This window comes from Lichenostomus cassidix, chromosome 19, assembly GCF_008360975.1.
Source record: "Lichenostomus cassidix isolate B80296 chromosome 19, HeHo_3.0, whole genome shotgun sequence".
In the NCBI taxonomy this organism is placed as follows: Eukaryota; Metazoa; Chordata; class Aves; order Passeriformes; family Meliphagidae; genus Lichenostomus; species Lichenostomus cassidix.
In genome coordinates, this window is record NC_139499.1 from 7,120,231 (window position 1) to 7,143,173 (window position 22,943).

The 22,943-nt window shown below is 45.6% G+C and overlaps 2 protein-coding genes across 7 annotated transcripts; both read right to left on the minus strand.

The window, feature by feature from the left end:
- Positions 1-305: 305 nt before the first annotated feature.
- BLMH (bleomycin hydrolase) lies at positions 306-16,940 on the minus strand. The gene is made up of 12 exons (XM_085078375.1): positions 16,785-16,940; positions 16,121-16,318; positions 15,645-15,754; positions 14,873-15,014; positions 13,553-13,641; positions 12,160-12,252; positions 8,646-8,801; positions 7,982-8,140; positions 7,819-7,886; positions 7,300-7,417; positions 6,035-6,104; positions 306-1,292 (listed from the first exon to the last, which is right to left on the minus strand). Exons 1-12 carry the CDS (start codon positions 16,795-16,797, stop codon positions 1,141-1,143), a joined length of 1,368 nt encoding a protein of 455 aa, XP_084934501.1. The 5' UTR covers positions 16,798-16,940; the 3' UTR covers positions 306-1,140.
- An 883-nt stretch (positions 16,941-17,823) lies between these two features.
- On the minus strand, positions 17,824-22,729 carry TMIGD1 (transmembrane and immunoglobulin domain containing 1). 6 transcript variants are annotated; one of them, XR_014855730.1, is made up of 8 exons: positions 22,319-22,729; positions 21,951-22,050; positions 21,228-21,506; positions 20,165-20,443; positions 19,274-19,377; positions 18,981-19,009; positions 18,539-18,627; positions 17,824-18,196 (listed from the first exon to the last, which is right to left on the minus strand). XR_014855730.1 is itself a non-coding variant. In XM_085078377.1 (8 exons), exons 2-7 carry the CDS (start codon positions 22,027-22,029, stop codon positions 18,621-18,623), a joined length of 777 nt encoding a protein of 258 aa, XP_084934503.1. In that variant the 5' UTR covers positions 22,030-22,050; positions 22,319-22,729; the 3' UTR covers positions 17,824-18,196; positions 18,590-18,620. The 6 variants fall into 6 exon arrangements, 5 of the variants coding, with proteins under 5 accessions (XP_084934503.1, XP_084934505.1, XP_084934502.1 ...); XM_085078377.1 differs by having other exon boundaries at positions 18,590-18,627; XM_085078379.1 differs by having other exon boundaries at positions 18,539-18,589; positions 22,319-22,728.
- Positions 22,730-22,943: the final 214 nt, after the last annotated feature.

Below are 22,943 nucleotides of genomic sequence, written 5' to 3' on the forward strand. Positions count from 1 at the left end.
GCTTTCCAAGAGATCTGGCTCTGTGTCAGAGCCACCAGGGAGTACAAGAACTGTTTGCTTGCCTTCACTCCAGTGACAGCATGAGGTGGAGATTGTGCTGAGACCCCAAAAGAGTCCCTGGAGGATCATCTGGTCCATCCCCCCACCCCCAGGAGGATCAGTTCCAGTGCCATATATGACATTTCTGTACCCTGTGGTGAAAGGTCTGTAATGAAAGCACCACACCCTCACTGCAGGTCACCAACACCTTCCCATTCCATCAGTTCCATCCACCTCTTTCAGAAAAGAAACCAAAACTGTCCCAGTCACTTTAGAAAGTGTTTATTCAAAAGCTTCATAGCACCATCTTGTTTTTTAAAACAACCAAATAAAATGCAGCAATTAAAACGTTGGTTTTTCTGTTGAGCATGACACTAACTCCACCTGTGAACATATTTATGGTTGTTCTTGCTAAAATAACTGAAAAATAGCGCTCCTGTGCACACAGACATAGCACTGGACCTTGGGGGGTTATCCAGTCCCAGCTCAATCATGGAAGAATAAAACCAAGTGGAACTGGATACCTCATGGAAACAGTTCCCCTTCCCCAATTCTGCTGGAAGAGAAAATTTTCTAAAGGTCATTTTTAGCAGTTTCAAATCATATGTCCCCTCCAAAACTTCAGCAAAACTAAAAATGTAAATATATAAAATTATTTTGGGAGTTCTTTTATAGGACAAGCCAGACCATAATTGATTAATTATCTCAATATGCTTGCTCTAACAATCATCTAAGTATTAATTCTTAAGGGCCCTTAATGCCCATATTTTTCTAGGGAAATCACCGCTCAAAATTTTACTACATTACTACACTGATTCGCATTAAAAATTTAAGGTAAAATCAAACTGCCATTGACAGCATTTATTATATGCTTTCATTCTGAGGGGTTTTTTTTTTCCTTTTCCCTTTTGAGTTTTGGATCAGCCTGTCTGAGAGCTTGGATCAGTGAAGCGCTATTTCCCAAGGATCCTTAACTTACATTTCAGGAATAAGGACCAGCCGAGGGCTCGGTCACGTTATCATTTGGCTATGGCTTCCGACCACTGGAATTCTCTATTGCAGCTACTTCTGATGACCATGAGGAGGCAAATGCTCTGTGCTTCACTTGGCTAAAGCCCCCATGGGGTCCCAGGCTGGCAGAACAATGGGCTCCTGCTGCATCACGGCCAGGATCTCCTCGGGCACGTGCTTCTTGTCCACCACCACCTCATACACGTACTCGGAGAACCAGTCATCCGTCATGATCAGGTAGCCTGGGGGGAAACAGAAAGTCTCAGCACAGATCCACTGCAGAAAAGCAGGCACAGACAAGTCTCACCTGGGAATGATGCATTGAACAGGGTCTGGGCACGCTGGTTATCTTTCAAAACACACAGAAAAATATCTCAAGGAAGTTAACACAGGCTAACAGGATGCACTTTGTGTGCACTGAAAGGCCACGAGGAAAAACAAGACCCTGAATATCCATAATTTATGTTTGCTCTCTCAAAATAGGCATTGAGAATACTCAAGGGAATTACAAAGCCTTAAAGGCATTTAAGGCAGAATTTAAAATTATTTGAATCTCTTTGAGGCATTAGAATTTGCCAGGTGAATATCAATCTGTTTGAAGCAAACTTCGTTGGTTTAGTTTTTGCAGTCACTGCTTTCCACAAAGCCATTTACATCACACTTAGGCTAAACTAAATCTTAACTCTCTCCCTTAATATAAAAATTACAGTGAACACCCTTTGAACTGGGACATTGGAAACAAGCTATTCCAGGTGAACTGAAAACACGAGTGGCTGGGAGAAAGGAAGCATTTAGCAGACAGATGAGAAGGCTTTATGTAATAAAGTTCCTCGTGTCCTTATACAGTATCAACACACAATCAAATGAAACAAGAAAATGTCCAAAGAATATGGACAATAAATGCATCTATCTACACCATCTTGTTTCTAAAGCAAGAGATCAGATAATCCCCATAAATTAAAACCCCTATCAACTGTAACCCGAGCTAGAAGCCATTTTGGAAACACTGCCAAAGGGAGCTGCCTTGATTATCCTCTCTTCAGGATATGAGTTCTTGGGACACACAAAAACCTCTCACTCCCAAGAGCCAACAAGTAATTGCACCCTGAGAGGATTAATGAACTCTGCCTCTGACATCCTGTCCCTCGGAGCCGATTGGGATCGCGGCGTCTGAGTGAGGAGGAAGCGCCGAGCATGACTTGGGAACAGGCAAATAGCTCAGGTCACTCTCTGGGGAGGCCTGGGCAGTGCAGACCCCTATAAACACATCCTACAGACACCTGGGAAGCCCCTGAAAGTCCCCAGGGGACCTTGCAGAAGCCACATTGTGTTTGTGCTGTGACTCCTGCTCAGGGAGAGCAGCACTTTTGGGATGAGAGATGCACAAACAGACATTGGGTGCCCACAGTTCAATCCTTGAAATGCCTTCCTGCAGGAGAGCAACAGCCAAAACAAGAGATAAAACGCCCAAAGGGAGTTGATTTCTAGCTGGAGATGTATCCTGAAAAAGCTCTTTTCATGCCAAAACAAGCAGATGGACCCCTCTCCACAGTGTGATTTAGTATTCCCCTCTTGCTGTGCTTTTAAAAAAAGATATCCGATGGGATAAGCTGGGTTCAAAGTTAGGTAATAATGTCCTGTGTGTCTCCAGAACAAAGGAGTACTCAGAATAATTAAACTTGCCTGTGTGGCTGAAAAAGTGCCAATAAAACAGAAAGGAAATATTTGACTGGGAAGTGACTTTTTTACCTCAGAAAACAAGCAATGTTTGTCAGCAGCTGTGTTCATTCCTTGAGGAGAAACACACAGGGTTCCAGTGCAAAGCTGCAAAATGCAAAGCTGGGCTGCTTCACAGGGATTCCCTTTCTCCAGGACAAGCACTACCACAAGATTCCAGTTCTGCTCACTCTGGAGTGTGAACAGATAACTGACTCCATCCCATAATTCCCAAACTAGGAGTCCCAATCCTTCCAGTCTTGCTCCATTCCAGTTAGGGGAAACAGGTGGCACCTTGGACTGTACTTGGAGCAACAGGGGACTCCATATGAAAAAACACTGTTCTTTCCACCCCAGAAAAGTCATTTATTTGCTCACTGTTTAATGACTCAAGTCCAGTCTCTGGTGTTTTGTTGCAGGCTGGACCCTTGATCACCCTGGCCAAGAAATTTTGGGAGTTGGGGCTTACTTGTATCCCCCACACCCAACTGGGCCTCAGCTGGGATGTGCCAAGTCTAACATCATTCTTCGCTGACTCTTCACTGATGTGGATTCTGGTTTCTTGTGCTGGACTTAGCCAAGCATAGCTTCCCAATGCCTAATCAAGGCAGATAAGATAAAAATCTTAACTCTTATCACAGTGAGACACAGACTCAGTGGCACAGCATGACAGCTCAGAGAAACTCTGAGTCCTCACCCTCCTACACCAGCTACTACTGAAGAGTGAAAAACCAGGACAGGAAGAAGAAGCCCTGTCAAGTTGAGTCACAGTCCCTGAAGGGATCTAAATGATGTGTAGATGTGACATTTGGGGACATGGTGCCATGGGGACTTGGCAGTACTGGGTAACAGCTGCATTCTTTTGGACCTTAAAAGGTCTTGTCCAACCTAAGTGATTCTGTGACTCTTAGTTACCTCTTCTAGTGCTTGGGAAGGAGCCCTGGAAGACATGTCCAATTGCCTTTTGCTCCAGAGCAGCTTATTTGGTCATACCCAAAATGAAAACCATTCAGGGATTCACCTCCCTGAAAAAAGGCAGACTGAAATAGTCAAGCTTCCTACTTCTGATGGGATTTTCTGTCAAGGCACTTTTCCAGGCAACTCCCTAATCAAAACAAAGTACAGTCAGGGAGCAAGACTTTCCATAGACTGAGGTGTCCCCTGGTACAAAGCAGATAAGGGACAGTGACTCACCCTGCAGAGGTCACACAGATGGGCATGGGGTTTATTCAAGTCACTCTGAAGTCCTATTTTATTTCAGAGGAACAACCAACTCCTCTTAAATGACTCTAGAACTCATTCTTGAAAAGTGAGTGTATTTGGATGCTGCAGCACAGAAGTGCCACTGATCAGTCCCAGCCCAGCAGGTACCACTTGCAGCAGTGTCAGGGTTCAGCTGCTGCCCTGTGCTTTTGATGTCACCTCAGTATTGATTGGGGTTTTCTACTTAATCCAGCATTCAAAGGACATTTTACCACTGTCATATTGCTGAGCCTTGAAGGCTGAATGTCAACAGTTCCATTGCTTTGTCAAGACTGAAGATTTTTATTGGAATACTTTGCTGTGAATGGATACAGTTAACTCAGAACAGACTCCACTGCAAGACCAAGAGGCTACAACATAAATTAAGACACTTTTCTAAGAATATTTTATGTTCTCCTCTAAGTTTTTCATGTTATCAAAAAGCTTATAAATAAGACCACATCCTAAAACAGTTCTCCAAAAATAGTCTATTCCCAGAAGAAAACCAAGACATCCTGGGAAAGTTCTGTCATAGCAAATCCTACAAGCACAACACTTGGAATTAATGTGCAGCAGAAAAATGTGGCCAGCAAGGACTGTTATTCCCTGGCACACACAGTCTGGCCTGGCACACTCACCACTGAGCCCACATCCGGCCTGTCTCATATAGGAGATGACAAAAATCATGGAGTTCCCCTCCACTCCATGTAGGAAAAGCTGACTGACCTTGGCAGGGCAGAGCAGCAATGCCCTCACACCGCTCAAAGGGTTGGGGAGGTCAGAGTTGCCCCTCAGACCAGCAGAGAACCACCCTGTGGTCATTCCCAGTTTCCATGAGCAAGGAAACAACTGGAAGAAGTTTCCTAAACCACCTCCAAGCTCTGACTCAGGGCTGTGTCCACACTGCTGCCAAGTGCCACTCCAGGGCCCTGCCACAGCCCTCAGAGCCTTCCCAAAGTGTCCCAGCAGTGCAGCTGTGACAGCAGCAGCAGGAAAACAAGTTCATGTAGAACCCTCAGCACAAGCAGAACAGCAAAGCAAGGCCTGGATTTTGTGTCCCAGTGTCTGTCACACCAGTGAGGAACATTGCAGGGAGGCTGCATGCCATGGCTTTGGCACAGCTTCCAAAAGACAACCAGAATTAGGATTTTTAAAATTTTTTTCCACAGCCAGCTGTTGGAATTAGAACAGTTTGCACTGCAGCTGTTCACAGCACAAGCTGGGACCAGCCATGCCCTCATTTCCTCGTTTACAAAATCAGTAAGCAAAGCCTTGCAGTGATTGATAAACAGTGCTTTAAAAGAAAACAAAAACCACTTCAGTTTCACACATGGCTCAGGAAGGTTATTCAATACCACCAGCCACAGCCAGCATGAGGCCCATGTGCAGTGTACAGATTAAAGCTTAGCTGTTACCAAAAGCTTTAGTACATTTTAAAATGGTGCAGTAAAGTCTTTATTTCTCCTTTTGTACTAGAAAGAAAAAGCATTCCTATACAGTGCAGTCCTTGGAAGTGATCCTATTTTATTGATACTGCCAAAAACTTATCTATTGTGCTTTTCTGAACAGATTGGTTACACACCCACAGGAATTCCTGGTATCTCACAGGACAAGTGCTACCATGTTTTTGGACTCATGCTACCAGATTTCCCACACTTGTCTTCTGCAGCAAAGGATTATGAGCAAAAAAACAGCCAAGGTTCTGAGCAGTGTGACAGAGGGAGAGCAAACTCCTGCAGCTGCTGGGGTTTTTGGCAGGGATAATGGCTGGGAATTTACTTGGGATCAACAGCAAGCTGATATCAAGGCTTAAGAATATCAGCAGCTTCCCAGAAATAAACTGAACAACCTTAAAAAATTGATAATGAAGGAATTAAACTTTGATAAAATATGAGCTTTTGATAAAGTCTATCAGTATCTTCCCATGCCTTCAATACACAAAGCAGTTTGGTTATTGCATTGTCCCTTCCACATCCTTACTTCTAAACACTACATTCAGCTTTCTGTTCCCATGACTGTAAATTACCTTTATTGCCACGGTCTTCACCCCAGGAGTTTTCCACTCTCCATTTTTCAAATGCATCTTCTTGCCCATCCTGTGACAAAACAAGTCCATGTCATTCAGTAGAGAAGGAGAGGCCAGATCTGAGCAGCCAACCCTGCCACATCCAAATCCAGCACCAGGAAATCACAGAGCTCCACTCCCAACAGGCCACAGGCACTGGAGAGTCCCAATGGTTTCTTGCTAATGGCTGGAGAAATGCCATTTTCTAAAATACTCATCTACCTGCTTAGATAAAAAATGAGGAAATGTGGTCAAGAAGAGAGACTGCAATCAGTATTTTATCAGGAAACTGAAATTTAACTAAATTCTAGTTGGGACTTCACTGACACAGAATTTAAGCTGCTGTCCCCCTATTCCCCATCAGGGCATGGGGGAAATTGAACACAGGAATTACCATTACAAAAATTTTCCTTGTTTTTCAGTTAGATATTTAGAGAAGTCTTCGTGCAATCTGATACACAATGGAAGCATTAAGAGCTCAGAATGCAGAAAACAGGAAAAAATTAAATTGAGTTGTAAAAAGTAACTTGGAACATTCTTATGACTCAGCAGTTCCATCTCAAGTCTCAAAACTCCACAGCTCAGGCAAACTTGGTCAGTGCTGTGCAAGCTGTTATTTCTCAAGCCAAGGTCAAGCTGGACAGGAAGAGATCACTTCAAAGAAACTTTAATAATGACAACCTCTAGAAATAAATGGAAACATCAACTTTGCAGATAACCCTGAGTTGTAAGTTTTTACACGGCTCTTTTTACTTCATTGTGTGCTTTGTTATGGTGCCAGGAGCAGATCTAGCTGTGGATTCATCTCAGCCTGCTGTTTGCCACAGAGCTATGTTGGACACCACTTCCCTTCCCTAATTAGAGGTCAGAGAGATCACATGCCAGGGAACTGCAGGAGGTTAACCCTACTGCAAAATGCCTCCTACCAGCTTTTTAACAGGAGTTTCAGGCTCTAGGACAGACTGGACTAACCATGCAGTGGTTGTCCCATAAAAATTTGTGGGCAAAAGGAAAGAAGTCCCTTGACATGTCTAAAATTCTTCCCACCCTGTTAAATATTTATACGTCTGAACACTCAGACACAAACAACACAAAGGGAATAAACAACCAGGCCTGGTGCAGCAGGGGGTTGTGGCACACTCTGAGTGAGCCCAGGACACAAAAAAGCTGCCAGGATATTCCAACACATCCCTGCCAGCACCAGAACTCCAAGAAGGAGACTCTACCTTCTCAGTGACAGCTGTCAGGACCATGGCATGGGTCATCATGGATTCTCCAAAGATCAGCCGTTCTGCTTTGTTCATGTTCTTGATGGAGACACCAAACACCAGCTCATGATTAAATCTATCAGAAAGCCAAATAAGCCATATCAAAAAAGGATGAAAGGAGAGTTCTGACTAAGTCAGGGAATCAGGAGACTGCCCTGTGCCAGGACAGTGCACAGGCACACCAGTTCAGCCAATTTTAATGTTAGAATAAATGCAAAGACTGAGCCCTTTAAGAGCTTCTCTCACAAGCTATTAGACAACTTAAATAAAAACATTTAACAACTACTTGTACTGCATCTTTAAAGGATTCAGATTTAACCAACAAGTGAAAAAAAATTCTGTTGCTGCTGAATCGAATATACACTTTTGGAGTATATAATCTGAAGTATGTACAGATTAGTTCCTTAAGCAGCTAAAGGACTCTTCATGTCCCCACTGAGTATCCCAAATGGCATTCTGGTTTGATTCTCTACTCACATATTCAGGTCATTGATTCCCAGCTTGCCGTAGAAGTGCTTTGCCACATCACAGCCAAACCACACAGCCTGCAAAGACAAGGAAGGGTCATGTCTGGGCCAAATCCCAGGAATTTAACATGGCATGTGCTGCACTCTGCCATCCACAGAAAGACCAAACCCACCTCGCCATCCTTAATAGATGCTGCAGCCAATTTCTTCAAGACCTCCACAGGCTGGTTGTTGTAGAGAGTTTTCCTCCCTCCAGCCATGTTGCCCAGGTACTCCACTGTGTAGAGCCTGTTGTAGGGATTCTGGGGACGAGGATCATTCACTAGACAAATCTGCCAAAAACCAAGATGTCATAAAATAAGGTGAAACAACTGAAATCTTTGAGGAGTGAATCTAGAAGGATTTCAGGGAATGGCTTTTGTCCCAGCCAAATGTCTGCCCTATTAGCAAACAAGCCACTTGGCTGAAATAAGAGGTTTTTTAAGGTTGTGATTGTTGGGGTTTGTTTTGTTTCACAAGTTCACCTCCTAACTGTGGCAGAGCAGCTCTGCATGTTATTCCTTCTCTAATGTCTGCCTTATGACATATTACAACTGATTAGATCATTGCATATTTTATCATTACAAAACCATCGTGGAACTGCAACCCAAGATCGCAGATAATTAAAGGGTAGAGCACAAACAGCACAACAGGGACAATAAACACAGAGCCAACTCCTTGGGCAAGCAGTGCCCATCCCATGTGCTGCAGCTACAGGGGGGACAGACACTGGTAACAGTGGAAAATAAGTGGTTTAGCAGCAAAAAAAAGTCTTGGAAAGCTTTCAGCCTCACCAACCTTGTCCTCCATGTTGAAGTAAGGCTTCACATGCTCGTTGTAGAACTGCACTGGGGTCATGGGGCCATATTTGTGGTAGTTCTTCTCCTTATCCCGGAACTCCCAGCAGAAAGTCTCCGGAGGGGTGCCCAGGCAAGTGCTCACTATTCTGAATACCTGCCCAGAGAAGCAAACAGCTGTGAGCCTGCTGGAACATGCAGTTTTGCCTCTCCTACCTCAGCAATGACACTGCAGGATGGATTTCTCCGTGTGAGAACCAGCTGGAGAAACGGGACCTTAACGGTCACCTTTGAACACATGAATAAACACATATCTATTGTTTGCATTCAGCTCTTGAAATCTGGGTGTTTCAGCAGTTCAAAACCAATCTGGAAGGAAAATCAACACCTTCTCTCCACACTCTCACTCTGTGTTCTCAGGTAAACCACCAGGCAAAACAGAAGCTTACAAATTCCAGGTAATCCTAGGAATGCAGCAGCCAAAACAAAAACCAGGACACTGCCCAGTTTCATTACAACATTTCATAAGTAATTCTGAAACTCCTCCAACACTGCAAGAGAAACTTTATGAAATTGGTTCTTGAAAGGCTTGAGCATTCAGCATCACCTGTTCCAACAAGTGGTTTGCCCTATGCAGAGACAAACCAGACCTTTTAACATGGGCAATTTATCCCAGTGTTTGCCCTGCACTAATTCCTTTTTTACTGTAATGTTCATTTGGATTGCAAGGATGGGCCTTTGCTTCTTTTCAAAAGCCCAGAATAATCTCCTCATCTGGTTTAATACATTTAACAGTATCTCTGTTTAGGGCTGAGCTGGCAGGTTATGCAATTTGATTCCAGCTCCCTGCCTGCTGCCTGTGACATCCTTTGCAGCTGGCAGCTATCTTTGGATTTTTAGCACAAAAAGTTGACCAGATTTCAAGTCATCAGCCTCCCTGTAAATAAGAATATGAAACTGCACTTCACTTTCTCACAGGGCTTATCAGAAAATGTGCCAACAGTGACAGTGTAACCACATGAGTGTCTTTAGAGATACTGAGCAGGACCTGCCACAGGTACTCTGGGGACAGGGAATTTAATCACAGTTAAACAGGTTTGAATCTGTTTTATTTCAGCTGACACTGATCTTCAGCTCTGTCCACGTCTTGAGCACAAGACAAGTCTCTCCTTTGCAAGGAACTATCAGGTTATTTTAAATAAGAGGAGAGGGAATCAAATCTCAGCTGCACCTTCTGCACTGGGATGCAGTTCCTGTAGTCTGTGCCAGCTTTCCCAGCCTGGCAGTCTTCACACTTTCCACAGGAAAGTACACACAATACCTTTCCCAAAGCTGATTTAACTCTTTCTGGAGCTGGCTGAGCTCATCCTAAGGCTCCACAAGAACTGGCTTTATGTTAATGTGCTCTTTGTGCTGACACCAAAAGGAGTGCAATGTTCATGCTAAGTTGTTCTTGCTTCAAGCAATTTAAAAAAACAAGTGAAAAGATTAATTACAGGTTAAAATGAGGGTGTGGGCATAAGGCTTCTACTGTAGGAACTCACACATTTCTCAAATATGGTAAAGAGCAAATCTAAACCCCTGAACTACTATAAATATTTAATTTTGCACAGACTGCACAAAAGGTACCATTTGCTGTGGCAACACCCACATTACCTCAGATAACCACAAGTGCTGAGAGATGAGGCCATGAACACAAAATTCACAAGAAAAATGCCTAAAAGGAGAGCAGCAACCACATGGGCTCCAGCCAGAGGAAGGAAAATGATGGAGACAGAAGTCTCCATGAACAGAGGCACTGGAGCCTGGGATTGGCCTCCCTCAATTGTTTCACCACCACACCCAACACAGGCCCTCTTTCCCTATCTCACAAGCTTCCTCTAGCAATAAATAAAATAAGCATATTTAAACTGAAGGGTGACTTACATTACCCTAGTGACAACTAGAACCAAGATAAGGCAAAGATATAGTAGCTTGTGCTAAACCCCAAAATGAATGAGGAGGGGAAAAGGAGGACACTCCTGATAAGGAAGAGTCTACAAGGGAGAACAGTAAAGGAAGAAAAATTCTATTGCATGAACTGCACTGATTTCAACTTCTGACCTGTTGTGCACTGGTTTGATAAGAATGTTTATACAGTTCTGGAGTGAATATTTAATCCTGTGTTCCAGGACAACTGCCCCATTTCAGCTTGAGCGCTGCTCCCAGCAGGAGCAAACCAAGATTTGCTATGCAAATAAAACCTCCCAGAACAAAACCAAGCTCTGCTTTGCCACAAAAATACAGAGGAAATACCACTCACATACATCTAAATACATGCAAACCACGTTTACTACTGCAGGAGAAAATGCTATGCTAACATCAGAGAATTAAGCACCTTTCACAGAACAGACAAACTGCAATCAGATAATAACCTTTAAAATCAGTTTCAGGATCTCTTGTCAGAGGACAAGAGGCTCTAAATAAATGAAGAACCATTTAGCAGTGAACTGTGTGTCACTGCCCTAAGAATGACCATCTCTAGGAAGCTTTTGATGTCTGCTGTAGAATCCCCCGGGGGCTTTTGGACACATGCTGGATGTAAGTTACATTAATTCACCTTTGAACTAAGTGCTGACTGGCAACATTCTGGGCTAAACTCAAAGCACAGCATTCTATCCATCTTAAGGCATGAATTACACAACAGTTTTGATGAAACCCAAGGAACACAAAACAGTTTTCTTCTTTTAACCTAACCTTACAATAAGATAAAAAGATTCATCTAAAGACATACATTTAAGCACTGGGTCTCTTGGCACTGTATGTTGAAGAAATAAATTAAATATGAACTTTTTCTAAAGTGCATACACTTGGTCACACTAAAACAGCCTCGAGCTTAAGTTATTTTTGGCAGTTTAAGAATCATGTATGAGCAGCACAGAATGAGAAAAATGACATGGGTCAGTGTGAGCAGGAGGAGGTTTAGGCACTACAAACACACTGACAGTGATTGAGTCAATTTACAGCCAAAAACATGCTGCAATTCATTCCTCTGCTGCCCTGCAGGATCAGACCTCAGCTGGACTCAGCCTTGTGCAGACATCTCCCTTCTGTGGTTCTTTTCTGCTCTCTTGTGGGGAATCCTTGCACAACACTTGTGCTGCAAGATTTGCATTCAAAGCCATCAGAATGCAAATTTCAACCTTTCCTGTTATTTACAAGAGCCTGATCAGCCCCTATTTTGATCTCTCAAGAGACAAAATGCTGCTTTTCCGACAGCAAGAGGCAGATGACTGTAAAATATCATCATTCTGCAATCTACGGATTCAAAATATTTGTCTGGAAGGATTAGAAAAACTCAGGAGGTAAGCAATAAGACACTGCAGAAAAAAATCCGCTTGTACAGCTCCAAGAACACTCTGTTAAGCAACAAGAGGCACTTGTTTTGGTTGATCCAATAGCTACAGAACAAAAGTAAGAAATCTCATCCATTCCAGTCCTCTGTTCCAAGATTAGTGTCACAGGAGTGTATTTACCTCTTCTATCATCATGTCCATGGCAGCACAAATTTCTCCTTTGCTTCCTCCACTTTCCACCATATTTCTTAGCCTCAAACAGTATTCTCTCATCTGTTTAAAGAGAAAGTCACTTTATTATAAAGGGTATGAAAGGTAATTCACCTAATCAGCTCCAGGACTTCCTATCTGGTTGTTTCAAGCACCTGTTTTAGTCTTCATAACATGTTTTCAAAATTAAAATATCTTTCAGAAGGCTTCGTTAGAGATTGATTCATTCAAAAATAACAAGATAATTGAATGCTTTTAAAGTAAAATATCACCAAAAATTAACAAATAGTCATAATTCAATTACCACTTTCCTCACTGATGTGAGGCTTGCAGCCATTAAGCTCTTAAGGTTTGCTTGCCTTCTCTCAGTCCCATAGGTGATGCCACAACATCCACACACACCAGCACCTCTGTGACTCACAGAACACACTTTCTTCACACTGTCACATTTATTTTGCAATTCTAATGCATAATTGATCTCTTGGTTGATGAAAAGAAAGGGGCATTTCCCCACTGCATGCACAGCTGCAGCCAGAGCAGCACAAGCTTCCCATTAGTGTCACCATCCATCAGGCCAGGAGCAGTGATGGGGCTCCCTCAGGAGCAGCTGCTCTGCCATGCTCAGGACTAGGACAACATTAACAACATTTAATATATCTAAGCTCATTCCACCACATATGTTGCATTTTTTATATGGATTTCAGCAGGCAGTTTTCCCTGAGCATGCAGCATATGAACTGGAAAAAAATAAAGCAAACTGTAAAAAGTGTTTTAATTGCCTTTTTCATCTAGCTACCTACACCAGCATCTTCCCAGGCTAATTCATTTCTGCAGTTCAGGGAGGGAGTTAACACCTTCCTTCAGACAAAGCTGTGCACTTCTATACTGAAAGCTGATTTTTAAGATGCAGTGTTTTTAAAACACATTTCCCCCCATCTTTTTCATCAAATTTGGCAGTCATCTCCAGAAACCTTGGCACACAGGGAGATGAGATATTGAAAGGGTGGAAAAAATACACCTAGACGCCATGTGCTGGTTTTGCAGAAACAGATTTAAGCAGCCACATGTCAAGAATTAACTTCTTTGGAAATCTGAGGATTAGGAATAACTGCTACTAAAACCACATAAGGTACTTTCAAGCTACTGAAGCCTGGCAATAGACATCTTCCATGATCTCACCCTCCTGCTCCATGCTTCAAGGTTAACATCAGACTTTGCTGAGACTTTAGGCTGCTTGTAAATAAATTTAAATTGCTGAGATGCACTTAACACTTTGGTCAATAAAGATAAGGTGGTTAGGAACATTTGGAGCAGGTTCTTTTCCATCCCCTCCCCTAACTTATATCATCTAAATCAATTTTACCTTATGATTCAGGATCTCATTCATCCTTCTAGTAGCCTCTGTGGTATGAGACTCTGGGAAGTATTTCTTGGGGACAACACCATACTTTTCTAAATGAAATAAAACTAGATGTTAACAAATGGCTTTTTCACACAATAGATGCTTATACTTCTGCTTATACCCATGTAAAAGATAAAGTGAGTTTGGGTTTTTGCAGAGATAAGGGAAAGTTTCTTATTTAAAGGTTACAAGCACCCAAAATTTACATTTTAATTTGACTGAATCTTGACCTCTGATCTGCATTCCACAGGGATCCCAGAATGTGGAATCCCTGAACTGCTCAGTATCATTTAACTCAACACTTAAAAGTTCTGAATTAATTAGTGCTTTAGGAAGTTCTGTTCACCATAAGAAAAAGAGACTTGATTACTTTAAAATTAATCTCCTGAAATTCATTCTAAAGAACTGGGCCTCCTATGAATCACTCCATGTAGTTTATCTAAGGTTAAAATTGACTTCCCACTCTCCTTTCCTTCTCAACATTTACAAAACACCAGCAGCAGCTCAATTGTTTCCTACATTACAGTACCACTCACAGATCTCACCATGCAAGGCTTTGGATGTAACAGCAGCAGCCAAAATCTCTGCCCTGATTAAGTATTTATAGCAATGGGAGGAGGAAAAAAAGGAACCTCCAGGCTTCAAAGAAACAAATTCCTTTTGTGATTCTAAATTTGTATTATTGGCTTGTTGATTTACAAAGGTTGTCACTTTGTTTCACAACACAAATGAAAGCAAGTGCTGGTGTAATTAAGTATCTCTAGCAGCTTAGGATCCCATTTCTGCTGGATCTTTGTAAGACCAGCACTGCCACATTCCACATCAATTCCCTCTCACTGATCTTTATACCAACTTCAGGCTGCAATTCCAAGTAGTTTTGCTCCTGCTTTGTAGACACACCCAGCTCTAGCAAGGGTTTGTTCCTCACCATGTGCCCTAAAAATTGTGTACATGGATATAAATAAATTAGGCTGATGACTGGAGTAAAACAGAACTGAATCCTTTTACTAAAGGAAAAGTCTGGGTTATGTGGTTACTTCTGTTGATCTTCTGAGCTTTAATCATCAGCAGCAATATGCAAAAGAAATGCTAGACAAGATTTAAGCCTAATATTTATAATTTGGCCCAAAAACGGTATTTGATTAAAAAAAATATAGTGGTTAATGGCATCATGTGCCTTAGCCAATTCTCAGGTCTCTAACTCCACTTCTTATTCTATTCCATTCCCCATCTCTCAAACCTGCAGTTTCAGGAAGGGCCACTAGTGACCAATTCTCTCACCAATAATGTTAACCAGCATATCCCACTGTCCACCATCATTTGTGGGGTTGGAGAGCAGGAATTGCACCAGTCTTCCTTCCACTGGCTCCTTTTTCTGAGCTGTTTCCACAAAGGCATTTAAAAAGTAGTAACAACGCTCAACCTGAAACACACAGATAACAAAAAAAAACTCTTTTAAGTCTGACATATCATGCATTAATTAATTGCTGAGTATTCAGTTCTTTGCAAGTACAGAACAGATGAAGCTACTTTCTGCTCATCCTATGAAGTCCTCATTTTCCCCTCCAGCATTCCAGGGGCTACCCTATAAAATTCTTTGTTACAGACCAAATATTTAGGAGTGAGTTAGCACAGAGCTGGAGGGTAGGGGAACAGGAAATGTGAAGCAGAAGTTATGCAATGAAGCCTGGCCCAAACTAGTACTAGATTTGCTTGATTTCCCTTAGGGGGAAAAGAAGGCACACAGCTCACCCATCAGGTCACAAGCACAACTGAAACCTCAGAGCTACAGTCATGTTTCCCCTGAACTTCCAACAAGTAATTTCTGAAACATACAGTACTCTTGAAAAAAAAAACATTTACTATTCCAAATCATCAACATCTTGACAACTTTCTTCTCAAGCTGAAAGTCCCATTTTGGTCAACCTGCATTTAAAACACAGTTTTAAAGAGCTTTGGAAGTTTCTTCTCATATGTGTGGAAACAACCCAGCCTAAAAAATTCTGTCCCAACAGTTACACCTGATTGCATAAGCAAACCTGCACGACTGTACCTTATCCCAGAAAAAGAGATAGGACTGGCTGAACTCAAACTCTTCAATGTTGTATTTCTTCATGAAAGGAAGACGCATTGCGTTGAGGCAGGAAAAGATCCAGCATCTCCCTGAGAGATCAAAGGAACACGAATTAAACTGGAACGCCTGTGCTCAAGAGCTGCACAACCATTTCTTTTACCACCAGATTCATGACACAGTTCTGCCTCGAGCCTTTGGCTGGGGTTCTACAACACCAAAAAGCTCTGAACGAGTTCTGAAACCTTTTTCTGAGAGCTCAGGTCTCAATTACACCACACAGAAGGGAAAAGAGGCAAAACGCTGCAGGTCTAAAGTCTGTTATTAACTCAGGAGGATGCTGCCGGATTGAACTTTGCTCCGAAGCACAGACAAAGGACTCTGGAATAGCCGCCACTCCCGAGAGCACAATCAGCGCTACAAGTCATCCCCCCAACGCCGCCCCTGGCCGCCCTTACCGGAGTTCTTCTGGTTGGTGACGGGCTTGCCCTCGGCGGGCACGGCGTGCTGGAACACCTGCACGGTGTCCTGCACCACCTGCCGCTGCAGGCACACCTCCAGCGGGTCGTTGCATGTCGCCACGTTCTGGGCCAGCAGGAACTGCGGCTCGGAGCGCAGCCGCCGGCTGAAGGCGACAGCCTTCTCGGTGCTCAGCCCTGCGGGACACCGGGGCTCGGTCACCTCCGACACCCCCAGCCCGGTAACACACACACACATCCCCTCCCATCCACCGCGGAGCTAACGGTGAGGCTGCCGCCCCCTCCCTAACATCGCTATCCCTGCCCCGAGCCCCGCTAAGGGCCGAAAATGCCCCGCGAAAATGCCCCGCTCCCCCGGGAATTACCATCCCACCCCGCCAACCCATTGCTGAGGCAGCCATGAGTCTCCCACCCCCCACCCGTACCCCGGTAAGGGCCGGTAACCCCCTCCCCACGCCGGTAATCCCCCTCCCCAGACCCACTGCTGAGGTAACAACGAGCCCCCATATCCCCGCCATGCACGAGATCCCCCCACCCACCCCATCGCCCCCCGGTAATCTCCCCCCCATCGCTGACGCCCCGCCGTGCCCCCTCCCCTCCCCTCCCCTCCCCTCCCCTCCCGGCCAGGCCGCCGGCCCCTCACCGCGCGCGTTCATGGCGGCACCGGCAGCACGGTCCCGCGCGGGCCCCGGGCGGAAGCGGCTCTTATAGCGCCGGCACCGGAAGCCGGAAGAGGGGCCCGGGGCCGCGGCCGGGGGCGAGGAGGGGGGCGAGCGGCGACGGGAGGGAGGGCGGACGGCGAGAGGCGAGGGACATGATTAGTGCGAGGGAGCTGGCGGGGCGGCCCCTCACGGAGATTCTGCACACGGAGATTCTGCACACGGAGATTCTGCACACGGAGATCCTGCACACTGAGATCCTGCACACTGAGCCCTCACGGCGATCCCCCTTACTGACCCCTCACACAGACCCTTCACGCTGAGTCCTCACGCCGATCCCTGACAACGACCCCTCACAGTGACCCCTCACTCAGGCTTTTTATAGTGGCCCCTCATGCGGACCCCTCTCACCCACCCCTCACACATCCCTCACGCAGACCTCTCCCAGCGACCCCTCACACCGATCCCTGACAACGACCCCTCTCACCGGCCCCTCACACGTTGCCCACACGGATCCCTCACACATTCCCCACATGGAACCCTCACACGGACCCCTCACACATCCCCCTCAAACCGGCCCCTCACAACCGCGGCTCCAGAACATTCCACAGTGCCTCCAGAACATTCCAGAGCCCGCAGCCTCCCCGCCCTGAGGAGCGGCGGTGCCATGGGCTGTGTGTGGCACAGGCTCGGCCCTGCAGGGCTGCTGTCACCCCTGGGTCAGTGACATCCAGCCGGAGCATCCCCACCCCGCTGTCCCCAGCTCTTCCCCCACGGTGTCACCCCCTGCACTGCCGCAGATTAACGGGAGGGTCTGGAAAAGTCTCCACAGCTGGCGGTGTTGAGGCTGAGTGCCCAGGAGCATGAGGTGGCACCGCTGTGGCACCTTAAGGGACCTCCCTGAGCTCTGGTCAGCCAAGGACACGCTCTGGGTCACACTCCAGATGAGGCTGCGGAATCTTCCTCCTGAGGAACGCCCTGCTCCTCTGAGAGCAGTGCTGGTGCATCACAGTCTCAAATTGATTTACAACACGCAGTGTTTTATTGACAGTGTTAGCAATGGGCTGTTCCAAGGCTAATTGAGGCCTCAACAGCTTGCCAGGACCTTGAGAAAAGTGCTTGAGTGGCACATTGGTTGGGGGAAGGGATGGATGGAGAGGTTTTCCACCCATCACGACGCTGGAGCAATCACACTGGAACTTCACTGTGTGTCATCGAGCGCTTGGGGCTGCCCCAAACCCTGGGATTTGTCTCAGCCACAGAGACAGGAGGTGCAGCAGCAGTGCTGAGTGCCAGGCAGCTTTTGTCCTGGCAACAGAAGCTGAGATGCCCACAGGATCACTGGGAAGAGGCAGGAAATTGGGTGGCCACCACCCCAGCACCCTGTGGAATGGCACTGCAGGACAGAAAGCAGCTGTCAGCTCAACACCTCGCTTTATTTGTGTGCATCAGCATCACAATCCAGTAGAGATTCCTCTCTAGACTCATCCACAACCCACATGCCTGACTGAACATGCATTCTGTGTTGGAATAAGCATGGAGAGCAAGAGATCATCTCACACAGCCCATTCCCCTCAATGGTGCTCTAAGGAAAGAATCCTAGTGACCAGTTCTAACAGTTCTGACACTAAGCAGCAACTTATAATCAACAGATGCAAAGAACCACGCATATTTTGAAAAAGACATATAAACTTGACCCCAAAAAAACTTGTTTCAGTGCTTTATCTCATCATCTCACACAAGGGCTTTTGCTGACCACTAGAAATGATGTTTTCTGGGTGTTCTTTACCTGCAGCAAAATGAACAGAAGAAATGAAAAATCACCTCCTAGGAAGAAAAAACACAAGTAAGTTAGATTCATCTGGGCTGTGTTCAGCTCCAGAAAGCTGTCAGCAGGCTGGGGATATGACATTAGGGTTTTTTCCCCTCCAGTGCTTATACAAAGGGGTAAGAGAATTACACAAAATTCCCTGGGATGGCCAGGGAAGGGCTGGATTTGTGTGTGTCCTGTCATGTTTCCAGGGACCTCTCTCTGCTGGGACAGGAGGTGTGGGCTGATGTTCACCAGCCAGAGCAAGGACTGGGTGGGTTTATAATGCTGAGTGCACTTTTCCAGGTTCTGCCAATTTTAAAGAAGGAATTCTTTTGGAATAACTGTGAGTAAGCAGTCAAATACTTACAGAGCTGTTTCTCTTGGTTTCTTGAAGCACTGAAAAGAAAGAAACAGTCTTGTTATCTTTCACATTTCCTGGCCATGGGCAAATTGTTGCAAATATTGCAAGTACATAATGCCTTCCACATAAAATATCTAATACTTGATTTATCTACTGGTAATTCTAGAGCAAAATGTAGTTTGTAGCAGTTTTCTAACAGTGAAAAGCAACATTATGAAATAGAATAGAAAAAGCAGAGAAAACCAGGGCATTGCAGCAAACAATACTATTTTTTCCTATTAAACTAAAGCTTTCCATACCTTAAAAAATTTATCTTTTCGAGCCACAATTCCAAAAAGTACTGTGATTGTCATCACCACAACAGCAGCAATAACAGCCTCCTTGGGAAAAACGGGTTTTTTATCTGTCAAGAAAGAGGAGGTTGGATATGTGAGAGATGAGTGCAGTCACATAACCCAGAACATTTCACAGGACCGTGGAAAGACATATTTCTTTTCCCACAGCTGTCACTGCTGATTTAACTGTTGCTCTCTCTGCCGTCTGCAGATTGACTCTGTGTGTTAGTCTCCTGGAAAGAAGGGAGCTGAGCCTGTATTTTAGTGAGCTGAAGAAGATTCCCCAGGCACTGTTATGCTCAATAAGGATGTCCAGAGGTACCACTGACACAGGTAACATTGCTTCCCTCCCTCTGCCAGGAAGGCAGAAAGGAAAGGGGCCTGGACAGAGGTGGGAAATAGGTGCCTGGTGGGTCACCTCACTTAGTGTCACCTGTCTGAGCACCCAGCCCCTGTAGTCACTTCTGGAGCCCAACTTCTCTTGCTTTAAGCATCTCTTTGGGCATGACAGAATACTGTGGTCATAGCAAGACACTTCAAGTAAGACCTGAGGTGCTTTAAACCACACTTGAGTGTGCCCTGTCAGCGTGGGAAGAGTGACAGTGGGACGAGCCTGCCCTGGGTCACACTTGCCAAATGCCTTTGAATAACAGGTAGAGCAGGAAAGGCCCTTCCTGGTGCTGTGCTCCCAGGTACAGGTGCAGGGAGAGCTCCTTGCTGTTGCTGTGCCCTCAGAAATCCATGCAGGAGATTTACCCCACTCCACCTACACTTAATATAAATGGATTGTTGTCATTATGAAAGAGAACAGAGAGTTATTTGTAAAGCTTGTTGTTTTGCCAGCAGCCTTGTTACCTTCAACTATGAGGAGGAAATCCTTTTTCCCTTTTCCCAAGGGTGATTCCACCATGCAGGTGTAGGTCCCATTGTCAGACTTCTGTACTTTTTTGATGGAGAGCCGAAATTCCTCACTGGTCTGGTACACCTCATGACGACTTTGCTGCAGGGTCAAGTTCTGGTTGTCCTTATACCAGGTGGTTTGGGCTTGAGGGTTGGATTTGGAATTGCAGGTCAGAGTAACATCTTTGTCTTCTTCCACGTGGAGGGTTTCCTCTCCACTCAGCTGGGGAGGAACTGTTCACAGGAGTTCAATGGGTCATTAATAATGCTGCTCATAGAATCACAGAACCATTTAGGTTGGCAAAGCCTTCTCAAATTGAGTCCAGCCATTAACCCAGCACTGCCAGGGCCACCACTAAACCACATCCCCATGTGCCACATTTACACATCTTTTCAGTCCCTGCAGGGATGGTGGCCAGTCTGTACCGCCTGTGCCAGGGCTTGATGACCCTTTTGGTAAAGGAATTTTCCCTAATATCCAATCTAAGCCTCCTCTGGCACAACTTGAGGCCATTTCCTCTAGTCACTTGTTACCTGGGAGAAGAGACTGACCCCACCTTGCTCCAACCTCTTTTCAGGAGCTTGTAGAATGCCCACCATTTAATCCAAAATAAGTTCCCTTCACTTGTGCTCCTTGTTCAGTGATCTAACACATCACAGTAGTGCAGCCTTTCCTGATCCCTGGGAATGAGGAGGGTAGTCAGTGGCAGACTGTTGCTCCTGTATTTCCTCTGCCCTGACTTGTATCCTTGGGAAATAATCTAGGTGGAGGCAGGGACATATCCAGGACATCTTTCTTAAGGGCCCACCCACTCCTATAAAAGAGGCCTTAGATCAGGCCATAAGCACCACTGTGGGAAGGGTGTGTCTTATCACGTGAGTTATCTCCTCCTAAACGCATTTTTTCTTGGTGAAGGCAGCGTACAAGGGTGCAAAACACCGCCCAGACAGAGCTGCTCAGCCCATGACTCCATCCCACCCCAGCCATCCCACACAGCAATCCACCACAGGGACTCACACTGAACATCCAGAATCACAGACACCTGCACAGACTTGTCCCTTGCCAGTTTGCACGTGAAGGTGACTCCGTTGTCAGCCTTGTTGACTGGGGATATGCAGATGTTGCTGATGTTCACTTTATTCCCATCTTGCAGACCCACCTGCCCATCTCCCCGGTACCAGAGCAGCTCCTCGGCTTGGCTGCTGTTTCGTATGTGGCACGAGAGGGAGATGGGAGGGCCAAGCTGTGTAGACAGGGTGAAGTCAGCAACGTGGTCATTTACAGACAGTTCCACACCTGCAGAGGAAGGAGGACAAGGACATTAAGAATTCTGAGCATATCCTTCCCACAAAACTGCCCTGCTCACTTCTCCAGACCTCAGCCTTGGAGGAGTGACTGAGACTTACAGGTTTCAAAGAAGTCTGAAGGTCTCTGTCTGAAGGTATTCACAGGTGGCCAAAGCTATCATACTTCTCACTGCTTAGAGCAGATTTGGAAACAGTGGCCTCATCATCCCTGTCCAGCTGCTGCAATAATGCTGGAAAACACCGAGGTTTCCCCATTTCCTTCTCTGCTGCTCTCAAAATCAGAGGCCAGTTTTCAGACAGTCCTCTGGGGATGACCTCCGGAACACTCAAAAGCTGGGATGCTGCTGTGGCACATGACCCAGCCCTGGGCAGTTTCAACAGTTGGTGTGATGGGGCTTGGACAAAGCCATGAGGGATTTTTTCCATTGCTTACCTGTGGCCACACATGCCAAGAAGGAAATGGCAAGGACGGGCATTCCATAGGGGACAGTGAGGCTGCGTCTCTGCACCATCTCGGAGGGGCCCAGCTGGCTCTGTTGGAGACAGGATCACAGCCCTGCTGCCTCTGCTCAGGGCTCGCAGGGGTTAATCCCTGCTGCCATCAGACACCCTGGGGAGAGCCCTCACAGCGGGGACAGGGTCACCAGGGAATCAACTGAGTCGATTGTTGCAGGGCATTTTCCAGTTCAGAGCAGATTCAGGGGGGTTTTGTGTCTCTAATCTCCATTACATGAGTTTGTTGTCTCCAATCTCCTGTAGGTCAGGGGAACTCATCTCTGGATCGGGTAGTGCTGGACTTACCTTGGGAAGAGTCTCTGGAGAGGCTGCTTCTGCTGGGAAATGCACAGTTCTTCCCCTTCCTTATTTATAGGGCCTGAATTTTAATATTTTATGGTGGTTCAGTAAGAAATGAGTCCATAAAATGGGTTCAAGGCCTCGTTCAATTCCTGGATTTCTGAGCTCCCAGAACACCGAAGAAAAGTATTTGCTGGGCTCCGCTGGCTTTTTTATGAGACTTGCTGAGGCAATGAGTAACTAATGAGAGAGTTCCTGCATCAGCCATAAAGACTTTCAGCCAAAAATAATACCTTTTCTTTCAGCTTTCTGGGTGTTCACAACACTGTTTCAAGCCACAGGGATTTTATCCTAGATTATTCTAGAGCAGGAGTAGACTCCGTTTTGTCCCTTTCTGCCCAAACTGCGTTGCCACGTCCTCCTTTGAGTGCAAAATGAGAAAATGCCCTGATTCAGACTTTGAACTGCATGTTGGCAGAGGAGAGAGCAGACACTGTCCTGCCCACCAGTGTGTACCCCCAGGCTGCTCCTGTACTTAGCTCAGCCCTGGGCACCTCCAGCAGAGAGCAAGGGGGTCTGTCCCAGCTGTCCTCACTGCTGGGACAGCTGTGCCTGGGCTGTGTGTGCCCAG